General features: G+C 41.0%; 1 protein-coding gene across 7 annotated transcripts in view; it reads right to left on the reverse strand.

Annotated features, from left to right (window-relative positions):
• RUFY3 (RUN and FYVE domain containing 3) overlaps positions 1-11226 on the reverse strand; it is a 76536-nt gene extending 65310 nt beyond the window's left edge. For 2 of the 7 annotated variants that reach the window (XM_004703182.4, XM_004703183.4), the window contains exon 1: positions 9619-10526. In XM_004703182.4, coding sequence (XP_004703239.1) covers positions 9619-9796 — 178 coding nt within the window. In that variant the 5' untranslated portion in view covers positions 9797-10526. Of the gene's footprint in view, positions 1-9618; positions 10532-11168 lie in introns of those variants that run through there. The other 5 variants (XM_045284036.1, XM_013004847.3, XM_045284035.1 and 2 more) reach the window with 5 other exon arrangements.
• Between the last annotated feature and the right edge of the window lie 3285 nt (positions 11227-14511).

Here is a 14511-nt window from a genome sequence, read left to right on the forward strand (position 1 = left end):
TTGCCCTGTCCGACTTCTCCCTTCATCCACTTTTCGGTTGTCCGTCCCCCAGGGAGGAGGCCACACACAGTTCCATGCAATTGGTTGAGGGTTTTTTTATGATGATGCGAGACTCAAGAGTTAGGGACTTGATGCTGCTGCTACCTCAAGCAATCCCAATTATGAACATGTTGCTAGCACAAAAGGTTTCCCACATCATTTACATTTAGAACACAAGAACACAGAGGGACCGTCTGTTGGGGACAGGTTAATTGCAGCTGTGTACTATGCTTGATGTTTGAACCATCAGTCTCTGCAGGAGCACAAGGCTTCTTCTCTCTCCCTGGGCGTGGCTGCTATGTTTGAACTACCGGGCTTGCTGTTAGGAGCCAAACGCCTTTCCTACAGTGCCACCAGGAGGCTGTGAATACAAAGTGTCTTCAAAAGTTCTTGGAAAAATGGAATTAAAAGTTAACGGACTTTCCCCAAAAGCTTTTTGAAGCCCCTTTATACATGCTGACAATTTTTCAGTCCTGTCCTCTAGGGTCTTTGCATGTGCTGTTTCCCTACACTTCGGCCTCTAGTTTATGCCTAGACAACATTTGTACATTTTCTAGGTCTTGGCTTAAACTCCTATTACTTTCACTGCACATCTTCCCCCAAATCCCCTAACACAATTTCCTGCTTCTCCTCCTCTGTGTTCTCATTAACAAAGTACACAAGGAGCCTTGGTGGTATAGTGGGTTACATGGTGGGCAGGGAATAGAAAGGTCAGCAGTTCAAACCCACCAGTGACTTTGCAGCTGATAGATGAGGCTGTCCGCTCCTCTAAAGAAACATGGTCTCAGCAACCCTACGGAGCAGTTCTACTCTGTAAATGGGAACTGACTCAATGGCAGTAGGTTTGGCTTGGGTTTTGGTTTAATCAGTGCATTCCAACAGGATTGTCACTGTACTTGTGTGAAATATCCCTCCCTGCAATTGTCAATGAACTCACATCACTCAGAAGGCCAGGCATGTTCTTGTGTTGTCACCACAGGGCCTAAAGTAGTGCTGGGAAAAAAGTAGGCTTCTTAAGGTTTGTTGAATTAAGGGGGAAGGTCTGATATTTGAAAGATAAAAAACTCTAAACTCACTGCTGTTGAGTTAATTCTGACGGAAGCTTTAGCAGAAAACAAGAAATGTTTTAATTAACATGCAGCTTGACAAAAAGGATTTTTAAAAAAATCATTTTTATTGGGGGTTCGTACAACTCTTACTACAATCCATCCATCCATCCATTATGTCAAGCACATTTGTACATTTGTTGCCCTCATCATTCTCAAAATATTTTCTTTCTATTTGAGCCCTTGGTATCAGCTCATTTTTCTCCTCCCACACTCCTTCCCTCATGAACCCTTGATAATTTATAAATTATTATTATTTTGTCATATCTCACACTGTCTGACATCTTCCTTCACGCACTTTTCTGTTGTCCATCCCCCAGGGAGGAGGTTATATGTAGATTCTTGTGATCGGTTCCCCCTTTCTACCCCACCTTTCCTCCACCCTCCCAGTATCACCACTCTCATCACTGGTCCTGAAGGGATCATGTCCTGGATTCCCTGTGTTTCCAGTTCCTATCTGTACCAGTGTACATCCTCTGGTCTAGCCAGATTTGAAAGGTAGAATTGAAATCATGATGGTGGGGGCGGGGGCAGGGGAGGAAGCATTAAAGAAATAGAGGAAAGTTGTATGCTTCATTGTTGCTACATCGCACCCTGACTGGCTGGTCTCCTCCCCGTGACCCTTCTGTAAGGGGATGTCCAGTTGCCTACAGATGGATTTGGGTCTCCACTCTGCACTCCCCCTCATTCATAATGATATGATTTTTTGTTCTTTGATGCCTGATACCTGATTGCATTGAGACACCTCATGATCACACAGGCTGGTGTGCTTCTTCCATGTGGGCATTGTTGCTTCTGAGCTAGACGTCTGCTTGTTTATCTTCAAGCCTTTAAGACCCCGATGTTATGTCTTTTGATAGCTGGGCACCATCAGCTTTCTTCACCATATTTGCTTATACACCCGCTTAGTCTTCAGCGATCATGTTGGGAATATGAGCATCATGGAATGCCAGTTTACTAGAACAAAGTGTTCTTGCATTGAGGGAGTACTTGAGTGGAGGCCCAATGTCCATCTGCTACCTTAATATTAAACCTATAAATATATGCACATAGATCTATTTCCTCATCATCATATATAAATATATTTACATGTGTACATGCCTGTGTTTATACCGCTATAAGTGCTCTTTGCCTCCTAGCTCTTTTCTCTATTTCCTTTTACTTTCCTCTTGTCCCACTATCATGTTAACCTTCATTTGGGTTTCAGTAATTCCTCTCGGTTACATTGCCCTTGATCAAGCCTTACCAGGCAGGCCTCCTACACCCTCCTCACCACCAATTTTGGATCACTTGTTGTTCTGACACAAAGGATTATTTGCCCTTGAGGAAAAGGAAAGATGTCAGAGGCTGCTGTACAAGTGTGAAGGATTAAGAACAATCCACTTCCTATGTACTGGGGCATGGAATTCAAAGCAAGGTAGTGCTTAACTGGGCAACATTTCCCAAAGGATAGTGTGGGTGCTGATATAGGGGGTGGGGTGGGGAATGCACAGATACAGAAAGTCCTGAGTTAGACTGTAATGGATTCAAGCTATGAAATCTCTTGGCTTTGATGAGCAGTCATTTGGCTCTGCCTGCCAGCATGCTCACAAGGAATTGCACCTTAAGCATATGCAGTTCCGAGACAGGATGCAGTCGTACTGGTGAGCTGTGATTGTTAATAAGTAAAAGCACATCCGTAAATGTCAGTAGGGATTTTCCCTGCATCAGACATTCCCATGGTCACCGAATGACAAAGACATTCCATTTCACCTATAAAGGTTCTTTCCTTGCTGATTATATCTCTGTTCAATAGACTATTCCCTATGAAATGAGAATACCTGACCTAAACTGGCACACACACTATCCGGGGAATGGTGTTACTTTAAGCACTACCTTGCTTTGAATTCGATGTCCCAGTACTTAAGATGTGGGACTGTGTTTTGGCAACCAAATAATGCACACTTGTACAGAAGCCTCTGTCATCCTTTGTTTTATTTCTCTACCTTGCCAGTAAACACATTGAGGGAAAAAGCTATTTATCTAGGAGTGAATTTTATATTAAAGGATGCCTAACAAATATTCTTGTCCAACTCACAAATCAAAATGCATTCCTTGCATATAAAGCATTGCAATTACTATACCTGTGGATGCTTCATAGAAGCTACCTCTTTACAGTAAAAGAAAAGAAAAACAGGAAAAACAAAAACAACCTACCCCAAACCCATTGCCATCGAGTCGATTCCAACTTTGAATGACCTGCCCCATAGGGTTTCCAAAGCTGTACATCTTTACAGAAGCAGAACGCTACAAATGTCTCTCATGGAATGGCTAGTGGTCTAGAACTTCCAACCTGTTGGTTATCTCTTTACATTCAGAAAGTCCAAATTCACTGCCATCAAGTTAATTCTGACCCATAGCAACCCTTTAGGACAGGGTAGAAATGCTCATTAGTTTCTGAGACTGTAACTCTTAATGGAGTAGAAAGTTTTATCTTTCTTCTGTGGAGCATATAGTGGTTTTAAACTGCTGACCTTGTGGTTAGCAGCCCAACGCATGACCACTAAGCCACTAGGAATCCTTCTCTTCACACAGTACATTATAAATGCCAGCTAGTCTAACTGAATACCAAGCAATGTAACCAAGTACCCGAGAGAAACTGCAGTGTGATACAACAACAGCATGTGTGACTTCTGCACCACCACATGCAATTCTCTACCCACATATTGCCATGAAGGCGATCCCAATTCAGAGTGACCCTGTAGGACAGAACAGACAAGCTCCATGGGATTTCTGAGATGATAAACCTTTATGGGAGCAGGTAGCCTCAATTTTCTCCCTTTGAGTGAGCTGGTGAGTTTGATATCAAAATAGGAATGTAAATTAAGATTAATATATTTAAGAATGTGACATCAACTATTATAGCTTAAAGTGCTGCTCTATGAATAACCATGAGCACAAACAGCTACTTTTACGTAAATTACAAGGAGCCCTGGTTGTGCAGTGGGTTAAGCACTGAGCTGCTAACTGCACACGGTTGATGACTCAGACTCACTAACAGCTTCCCCGGGGAAAGATGAGGCTGTGTGCTCCCATAAAGCCTTCTGTCTGGGAAACCCTCAGGAGTGGCTCTCCTTGGTCCGACAGGGCTGCTGGGAGCTGGAATCGACTCAGTGGCAGTTGGTTTTCGCTTTTGATTTTTAAAATATATATTGCAGGAGAAACGTGTGAATCTGGTTCCACTAAGATTTACAGCCTTAGGAATCCCTTGGGGGCAGTTCCATTACGATCTCCAGGGTTTCTATGAGTAGGAATCCACCTGATGGCAGTGGGTCTAGGCTTACATAAACCCATTTACGTAAACGCTCTTTTAACTGCTGCCTCCCAGCCTAGATGAAGCTGTCCATTTAAAAGATGAGGACAACCTGGGCAAAGATAAGTCCATTTTGCAGTCACATAGCTGAGGGGTAAGGTAAGGGATGGACTCCAAATCCAAGATACAAAATAAATGCCTTTAAACCACTATCCTAGATTAGCTCTAAATTAATGTCCACCCTATCAGCTGAAAGCGCCAATAGCTAAATCAATTCCAAACTGAAACCTATAAAACAAGATGCCTTAATTGACTTAAAACAATGATAAGCTGACTCTTGGAAGCAGTTATCAGAAATCCTACTTTGTTCTTTGTTATTCAGGACTGACTAAATAATATTATAACAATTTTCTAAGCCCAAATGCTTGCTAGCATTTTAGACTTAATTCTCTACATAAAACAGTAGCTCCATTTAGATTCAAGGCATGAGTTTTCAAATATATCCCTATATGGAGAAAATTAGTCTTCCACCCACCTAATTTTAAAAAGACGTATTAAGTAGTTAGTGATGTTTTTATGATCCTCTGGATTTTATGCTACAGTTGTACTTACAATTTCCAAGCATCCTGCAATGAACACCCTTTCATAAGCAGAAAAAGAAATCTTAAAATATTCAGCACAGAACCATTTTAATCAATACTTGAGAGAAATTACTTACTTTGTGTTATTAAACGTGCCTATCACTCAAGACATGTAAATATTCTAAAAATTATAAAGGTGAGTAGGGATATGGGGTGGGGTGGGAAGACTAAATATGGGACATTTAGTAGAAAAACAAGCAAGCAATCTCAGACAATAAAGCCTATTTTTTAAAAATCTGTGCACGAAATAGATAGTAGAGATAATACAGTAAAACCTGTGAGAGCCAGATACCATGTAAGGTATGATGGAAACTCGTCAGCGATGGGAAACCGTAGAGACTGTCCCCTGAAATGAGTGGTAGAAAACGGTCAAAGGCAGACAATTTGCAAGACCTGGAAAAACAAAGCAGTCCTGCTGAGTTCCAGTGCCCACAGGCTGTCCTGTCTGTATAAACCAGTCCTCTGAAATACAACATTGCTGCGAGCTTTAGGCTAATTCTGACTTCATCACGAGACAAACCTTGAAAGGATCAGAACTCCATTCTTTAAAAAGTTTCTTAAGTGGCAAAACTTTTGTATTAAAATACAATTTACAAGTTGAACACTGGACTTTAAAAAAACCATAAATAGGTGCTCGGGGTTAGTAGTTCCTTTCAATTTCTGCTTCTTTTCCTTCAATCAACTCCATCACTAAAGACATTTGATTTAAACTCAAGAACTAAAGAATGAATTTACGCAAAGGAACACATTCTTCATTTTTTAAAAGGCATAAAGTCATGAATAACATAAATACCTGTGTGGAAATTTGTGCAATTTGTCTTTTTATGTAGTATTTCCTATTAATATTCTAAAAAAAAAAACCATAAATGAAACCTCAATAGTGGAATCATTGCTGAAATTATTATAAGGATGATTAAATGTCTAACTGAGGTGTTTTGTTCCACTCTTGTGAACATCAAAAGGCCAATATTCTCTAAATATTCAATGGTGTTGTTGACTTTTACTGTTCTTTCACCTTAAAATTCTACTATGTCCTCAGAAACAAAATATATGGAAAATGGGCTCAGAATCTGAGAGGTCACTTCTTACACAAGGAAAATGAAAAACAAATTGTACATAAATAAAGCAGTTCTTATTGTGGTGATATGATTTTTTAAAATGGAGCTCTGTTCACAAATCTGAATGCCCATGTAAATTTTACTAGCTGACCCTTCTAACTAAGTATGAGGATTCCAATTTTTAACAGAAGTGGGTATACAGACTACACCCTGGGTATATAATCTGGGAAAGAGTAAATCTGATTTATACTTCTGTTGGGGATATGTGGAAGGCTAATTTGATAAAAGTGATATTGCCTAGTTAAATATAGTTAAGCCATATTGTTAGCATCAGGGACTCGGCCCCTCACATCTACTCTTCTTTTTCTATTCCTTGGTGAGTGGAACCCAGGGCTGGAATCCCAAAACTCAGGAGTCATCCTAGGTGCCTCCCCACCTTCACCTTCCATCTCTTTCTCCTCCTCCTCCTCCTCCTCCTCCACCACCACCACCACCACCTCCTCCACCACCTCCACCACCACCACAAGGTTGCATCTGGTACAGTCTACTTCTCCAGTAATTGTTAGCTTTCATTCTTTCTTCATTCCAGCTACCATTTGTTTGAAATAATCTCTTTCTAGAACCATTTAAATAGGTAAAAAGTTCCTGAAGGGCTTATCTCCTTCTTAACTATCCTCCACACTTCACACTGTGTGACCATTCCACAATATAAAAATCTATTTTCATGTTATTCCCAGATGATAAGCCTAGATTTGGCCAGATGTCACAGGAAGCCTTCCTCAATTTGGGGCCTACCTGCCTTCCTAACCTCAGACCCAGTCGTGCCAACCACAATGATGCTGCGCTTCTTCTAGGAGCTTGCTGTTCCTCGTGCACTGTTGGAAATGCCATTCTCATTCCTTCCTGAGGGTCACTGAATTCTCTCTCAAGGTCCAGTGCACACCTCACTGAGCCAACGGCATCTTTCCTGGCCACTCTCCTCCACTGCAGAATGTTAGGCTCTTGTCTTTGGGGGAACAAATCTACTGATAAGAAAAGGTCTCTGTTTGTTAGTCTAAGAAAATGGTGGCCGGTGGTGTGTTACATGTTGGACTGCTAACTGCCAGGTTGGCAGTTCAATGTCATCATCTACTCCTTGGAGGAAAGGTGAGGCTTTCTGTTCCCATAAAGGTGTCCAGCCTTGAAAACCCACAGGGGCAGTTCTAGTCTGTCCTACAGAGTCAGGATGAGTCAGAACAGACTCAATGGCAGTGAGTGAGTCTAAGAAAAAGTGTCTGTGTATATGTATATGAAGATCGCTCCACTGACCAACAACAAGCACTGACATCGTGAAGTGACTGCCTTTGATCCCATGTAAGCATGACACTAGGTAGAAACTCCAGGTCTAAGTCTATACTGTGGGTTGCACAGGGAAGAGCAGAAACTTTGTTTTCAGAAAACAAACTTGGAAACCACTCCGCTTCACTACTGCTGGGAACACATCCTGCTAGTCTGTACCATTTTAAGTAGGTAAATACTTTTGCCCATGTTCTCCGTGGGAATCCACACCCCACTGCAGGATTTGTGCAGTCAGATTTCTCTATTTTCCTCCATGTCCTCCTACAGTTGATTCGCATAGTCTTAAGAACTTCCTATTTGTTTTCTTAAAGCAAAGGCTGTATCATTTACACCTTAAATTGAAGCTCACATTAGAAATTCACTGAAGAATTCAAACAGCCCTGCTACATATGCTTACATGACTAAGAGAGTGCGCTTTGGCCTACCCATAGGAATCTTGCTCAAACTCAAAAGGGTATTGATAAAAAATAAAGTTCACCACGACTGAGTCGATTCCAACTCATAGTGACCCTGTAGGGCAGGGCAGAAATGTCCTTGGTGGGTTTTGGAGACTGTAACTCTTTGCAGCAATAGCACCAATAGTGTGTGGTTTTGAACTGCTGACCTTGTTGCTAGCAGCTTTAACATGTAACCACTGTGCCACCAGGTTTTGTTTATAATTATTTTTGTGATTTATAAACTGGATTTTATAATTATGAGTATTTCATATTGCATGATGTTCAAAATGGATTTTTTTAAAGTAAAATAACAAAGGCAAGCATTTGCTAACCACTTCTTGGTAGCCTTCCAAAAACGTATTTTTCTTCCCCGAAGCTTCTGAAAGCTTGTACGCAGTACTGGTATTGTACAGAATTTCAGCTGATGTTCTGTGATCCTTTGGCACTTTGAAATTTACGGTGAACGAAGCTGTACAACTGACAAATGAATTGTCACAAGGTTCAAGAGGTCTTAAAAACTACTTACAACACCTTAAGACATACCCTACCCTACCCTACCAAAAAGAAAAAAAAGACATACCCAAACTACTGCATGGGGGTCTGTGGTGTTCACCTTCTCTAAAACTTTCTGGCGGTGAAGTCTGACTGGGAAAATAAAATCTTTAAAAGACACAGAAGGTGAAATCTGAGTCATGATAAGATTGCGGCCCAAGGTCCAGGACAAGGAAGCACTTTCCCTGATCAGTCAGCTGAGGGCCCTCTGTCTGACAGCTATGCCGGAACATCTGCCAGATGCTTATAAAGCCTTGCTTCTCACACTGGGCAGCTCTGTCCTCATTATTTTATGGGTAGAGAATACATACCAGTTACTAGCATATTATATATTTAAAAATAAACCAAATTTCAGATATGACTCAAACTCTCTTCCTGTAGTACTGAGTGAATATAATTTAATGTCCAGAAGTTTAAAATTCCTCTCAATTTAAAAGAGGTTTCTAGGAAAAAGTCCTGTCACCAGGCCTCAATGGTACTGACAGTGAAAATTTCAAATAGCTGATAATCACCACAAACAACCTCTAAAAAGCAGTGGGCGAGGGTAGGGATTACAGCAATTGGGTTGAACCCTTTCAAGACATTATACTTATGTTAGATGCCATATTCATTAAAGAAATACACATGTAAAACTGCTTTCTCATTTAACCTAATTCTCCCTTAAACAAAATAATCATGTTTCACCATATATTTCTTATAGGTTGTAGCCTATTTAACATTATACTTGATTACAGGATATACTTTAGGCTTTTCTACTAAGTATATACAATCCTAGAATTACAGCTTTGTTGTCTTCTAAGGTACTGCTCAGAATCACTACAATTTGTATATTTTAACATATGAACAAACTTGTAGCTTTATCATTAGGATGATTAGGCTCAGGTGTGATAAGTGACCTCAACCATTCTTCTTAGAACTTAAAGACAAAGAGGTTCAACAAACACAGCCTCCTTTGCATGGCGATCTCAGGGGACAGGGATTCCACGCCCCCAGCCCCAGGAAGTGAGAGGTTGCTCTCAGCTGGCAGTTAGAGATGAAGGGTTTTTCCGGAGCACTGGCAAGACTGCATGTTCTTCCTAGCTTCCCTCCCGGGGCCCTCCCAACCTCCTGTAACAAGGAACATTCTGTGAGGTACTAGCGAGGATCTGACCATACCTTCCTGGGTAGGTTCTGGGTCAGGTGTAAGTGAGATGTCATCCAGCTCTCGCAGGCAGAGCCATTCGCCGTCCATAGACACTCGGAATTTGCAAAGGTAGATGGTCTCCATGGCGGCCTGCGTGATCTTGTCCGTGGTGGGAGTGGGCATATCGGTCGGAGGCGTCAGAGCAGACATGATGACTCAGCTGGGACCACAACACGCACAACCCACACACCACACACAAACACACACCCCAAATAAATAAATAAAACCTCCTCACCAAACAAACCCCAAGACCCAGGCCTAAAGCTCTGAAACAAAGCTTTTAGGAAAAGGGAGGAGGGAGGGTTGAACCAAACAAACAAACAAAAATATCTTCCAGTTTAGGAAGCAACTGGATAAGATAAACAATTCTGTACTCTTCCCTTAGATGCAGGTCCTACCACGAAGCAAAATCAAACGAGGCTTGTCTTCTCCCGGCTCCCTTGCCTTGTTCCTTCTCTTCCCCCCTCCTCTCCAGCGGAGATGCCGGAGATGCCGGCTTCAAATCGCCCAGCCGATGCTGCCTGAGCTGGCTTCAGAAAACTGGCTTCAGCAGGAACAAGCGAAAGATCCTTGTTCTTTGTGCAGGAAGAAAAGGAAAGTAAACCTATTTTTTCAATTTAGATTTTAAAAATTCCTGAACTGTAGAAATCACTTCCAGGATCTGCTCAGATAAGCCAGGATGCTGAGTTCTAATAGGATTGGTTGTGCGCAGTAAGCAGGGTGTTGACCAAAATGGCTGACTAATGAACTGAGCTGAAAATTCAGGCTCATGTGACCAGCTGCTCTGAACGTAAGGCAAGCAATTCCCAGGATGCTTTATAGATGCTGCTGATGCAGGGAGAGCAATTAGGCTGTGCTTGCTCTCCTCCTGCACAACCCACTTTCAGACCGTGCTAGTCAAACTGTGATCAGACATAACACAATGCACCTAGCTCATCAATTCCCCTCACTCTGGGAAAGAACTGAGTAACAGGAGGAAAATTAGTATTGGAATAATAGCAAAGATGAGAAAAGTGATTTTTAAGAAGAGCCATGCAGATTTTCAATTTAAATAGTTTACTCTTAGGTATTTGCAATTTCCTTCTTCACGGTTCAAAGACCTTCTTTTTACAGTGGGCAGAAGTGAAAGAAAAAACTTGAAGTTAAAAAATAAAATCTTTCCTAATTCATCACTTCCCCTTTGTTTTAAAGGTTTTATTGTAGTTACCAAGTTTCTGCACTAAGCATACACTATGTTTCCATTTGAGAAAAGCACAAATACCAAGTTATATTTTTATGTTTCTACCCAGCCTGGAATATCCTGAGGACATATTATATTTCTTTTAGACAAGTCAACATATTATCAATATTATCCAATATTGTGACATATTCTTACAACATACAACAATGAGTTCATGAATAAATATGAATACTCTGCGATTGCCTTGTCACAAACCATGCCACTCTTCCCGCCAAACAATACGCATTTAACTAGCTAGCAACAACCCTAAGTAAGTAGCTGCAACAATGGACGCAGACACACCAGATCCGGAAGGTGGTGCAGGAAGCGGCAACAATGCAAACATTTGGATTTTGGAAGCTAAAGAGCAGGTATCTACTTTCCAAGCTACATTATGAAGTGTTAAGGAGTATGTTTTGGTTTTTTAAAAAATGTTATAGACAATTGAAGACGAGTTTTTTAAAGGCCTTGGTTTCAAGTATGTACAACTTCAAGACATCGATTCCAAGATTGTTGAACCCATTCTAGAGAATTCTTATCAGAATGATATCTTGATTTATCCACAAAATTAAAAGAAAAAAAATCCTTTGAAATTTTCATTATTAACAGTTTAAAAATTACCTCACCCTACTTTAAGATTTGGCTCAAAGCAAAATGCCAAGAACCAGATTGCATCATAGGTAAGCAGACATTGTCATATGGTTAAAGGGATAGTTTGCTGGTACAATGTAAGAATGCATACATACAAGGGAACTTCAAAAACTGTATGGAAAATTTCCATTACCTTTTAATTCCATTTTCCCACCAACTCTTTGAAGCCCCCTCGCATATGCTTATTTATAATCAGAGAGGAAATCAGTAAGCTACTAAGGAAAATAAAATACACTAAGGTTATGTATTTTTTTATCTCAATATCTCCCAGCATTAACTTTCATTTGGAACCAAAGCTATTCATTCATTCATTCACTCACTCACTCATTCAATTAATCACTCATTTACTGCGAGCTTTCTGAGAGCGAGCTAGTGATTCAAAACATTAGGTTGCCCAGCGAGTAAGATAAGCTCACACTTTCAACGAAGTAGAGTTTACATATTTAAATAATGAACAAGTATTTTACACGTAATTACAGCTCAATTTCTTTTTAATCTTACATACTTCCACTTTACACACTGAAATTTAAAAGGATAAGTTTATAATAAACAGCCATTCCAAACTAATTGCTCTTGAGTCGATATCAACAGAAGAGAACCAAACCATTGAATTTTCAATGCTGCATGCTTCACCGTATCTTTCTCTTACAGAGCAGTTTGGTAGGCTCAAATGGCCCACCTTTGGAGTATTAGCCAAATACTTAACCACTGTGCCACCAAAGCTCCTTAAACTGAAAAACAAACAAAACCAAAACCAAAACCAAAACCCAACTCTCTGTCCTGGAATCAGTGCTGACTCATAGTGACCCCTCTGGGTTCCCAAGACCACAACTGTTTCTGGGAGTAGAAAGCCCAGTCCTTCTTCCTCTGAGTGGCGGGTAGTTTCAAACTGCCAACCATGTGGATCACAACCCAATGCATAATCTTAAGCAATTATTTAAAAACTTTAAATAGAACTTAACACTGTATAGTTCCTGGAACCACAAACCTAAACCATCCAGGTTATCTGTGAGATAAAGAATGAAGGTTAGTGACATATTCTTACAACATACAACAGTGAGTTCATGAATAAATATGAATGCTCTGCGATTGCCCTGTCACAAATCATGCCACTCTTCCCGCCAAACAATACGCATTTAACTAGCTCGCAACAACCCTAAATAAGTAGCTGCAACAATGGACGCAGACACACCAGATCCGGAAGGTGGTGCAGGACGCGGCAGCAATGCAAAGCTTCCTCTGTTAATCACAAGGTGGTTGTGAGTCACAGCTCACTTCATGACAACAAGATCACAGACTAGGAGATCTGGACCGATGACAAATTACCAACCCAACAGGAACATCTATGCTAATAAGCCAGGAAACACTCGTTCCAAAGGTCAAACCCAGCCCCTTTCCCTCCAGGTAGAGGATATGGGGAGGAACTATCAAAACAGCTAAAGCTTTTGCAAGGACAAAAAATACCAGCACAGGCGCACACAAACATGTCTGCACTGGTTACCCTGGAGTTTGCCATAACTATCAGTTTGAGGAGCGGCTAGCAATCGTCTCAGAAATAAGAACTAAAGGTGGGTAAGAAAACCAGTACTTCCACTATCTATTAAAACTGTTCTGCAGGTGAAAATAAGAGCCCTGATCTCATACTAGGTTACCCATTGGTCAGCAGATGGAAGCCACAGTTTCTCTTGGGAGAAAGATGAGGTTTTCTACTAGAGTAAAGAATTACAGTCTCAGAAATCCATAGGGGCAGCTCTACCCTGTGCTACAGGGACATTGTGAGTGGGAATTGATTCGATGGCACTGACTTTTTTCTTTTGATATGCTAACTGCTCCTTGGGAGAAAGATGAGGCAGTCTGCTTCCATAAGAATTTACAGACAAAATGGGTGCATAAGCAAATGTGCTGAAGAAAGCTGATGGTGCCCGGCTAGCAATAGATATAGTGTCTGGGGTCTTAAAGGCTTGAAGTTAAACAAGTGGCCATCTAGCAGAGAAGCAACAAGCCCGCATGGAAGAAGCACACCAGCATGTGGTTTCATGAGGTGTTGATGGAATCAGGAAGAGGGCACTAAAAGGACACCCCCCCCCACCAAAACAACAACAACAACAAAAAAACAAAACAAAACCCAACATATTGTTGAGAATGAGAGGAGTCCAGGAAGATACCCCAAACCCATCTGTAGACAATAGGACATCACCTCACAGAAGGGTCAAAAGGAGGGGATGAATCAACCAGGGCACGCAGTATGGTACCAATGAAACTCACAATATTCCTCTGGTTCTTTAAGGCTTCCTCACCCCACCATTATCATGACCCCAGTCCTGCCTTTCAGTTCTGGCTAGACTGTAGGGAGCATGTACACTGGTACAGATAAGAGCTCACGAGACACGGAATCCAGGTCAGATAAAACGCTCAGGAACAGAAATGGGAATAATGATACCAGGAGAGTAGGGGGAAGATGAGGAGAGGAAGGGAAGAAAGGGGAACCAATCGCAATGATCGACGCATAATCCCCCCACTCCAGAGGGATGAACAACAGAAATGTGGATGAAGGGAGACAGTGGTTGGTGTAAGATATGAAAACAATAATAATTTATAATTTATCAAAGGATCATGAGGGGGGGAGGGAGAGGAGGGGGTGAAACAAGAGGAGCTGATATCAAGGGCTCAAAGATAAAGTAAATGTTCAGAAAATGATGGCAACATATGTACAAATATGCTTGGATTGATGTATGGAATATTATAAGAGCTGTAAGAGCCCCCAATAAAATATTTTTAAAAAGGAATTTACAGTCTCAGGAATCTACTTTGCTCTATAGGGTCTCTGGAGAGAACTGAAAACTATAACAAGTAATACAGTTATATGTATTGTGAACACATGATCCATACAGAAGTAGGAGAAAGATAATGAAGCAGGTAATCACTTTCTAATATGATTCATTATAGAACTTCATTAAACAGAAAGCTTCAATGTACTTTATTATTAAAGTACTTC

Source organism: Echinops telfairi, unplaced genomic scaffold, assembly GCF_000313985.2.
Source record: "Echinops telfairi isolate 266 unplaced genomic scaffold, ASM31398v2 ScPeMD7_7468;HRSCAF=8506_0, whole genome shotgun sequence".
Classification (NCBI taxonomy): Eukaryota; Metazoa; Chordata; class Mammalia; order Afrosoricida; family Tenrecidae; genus Echinops; species Echinops telfairi.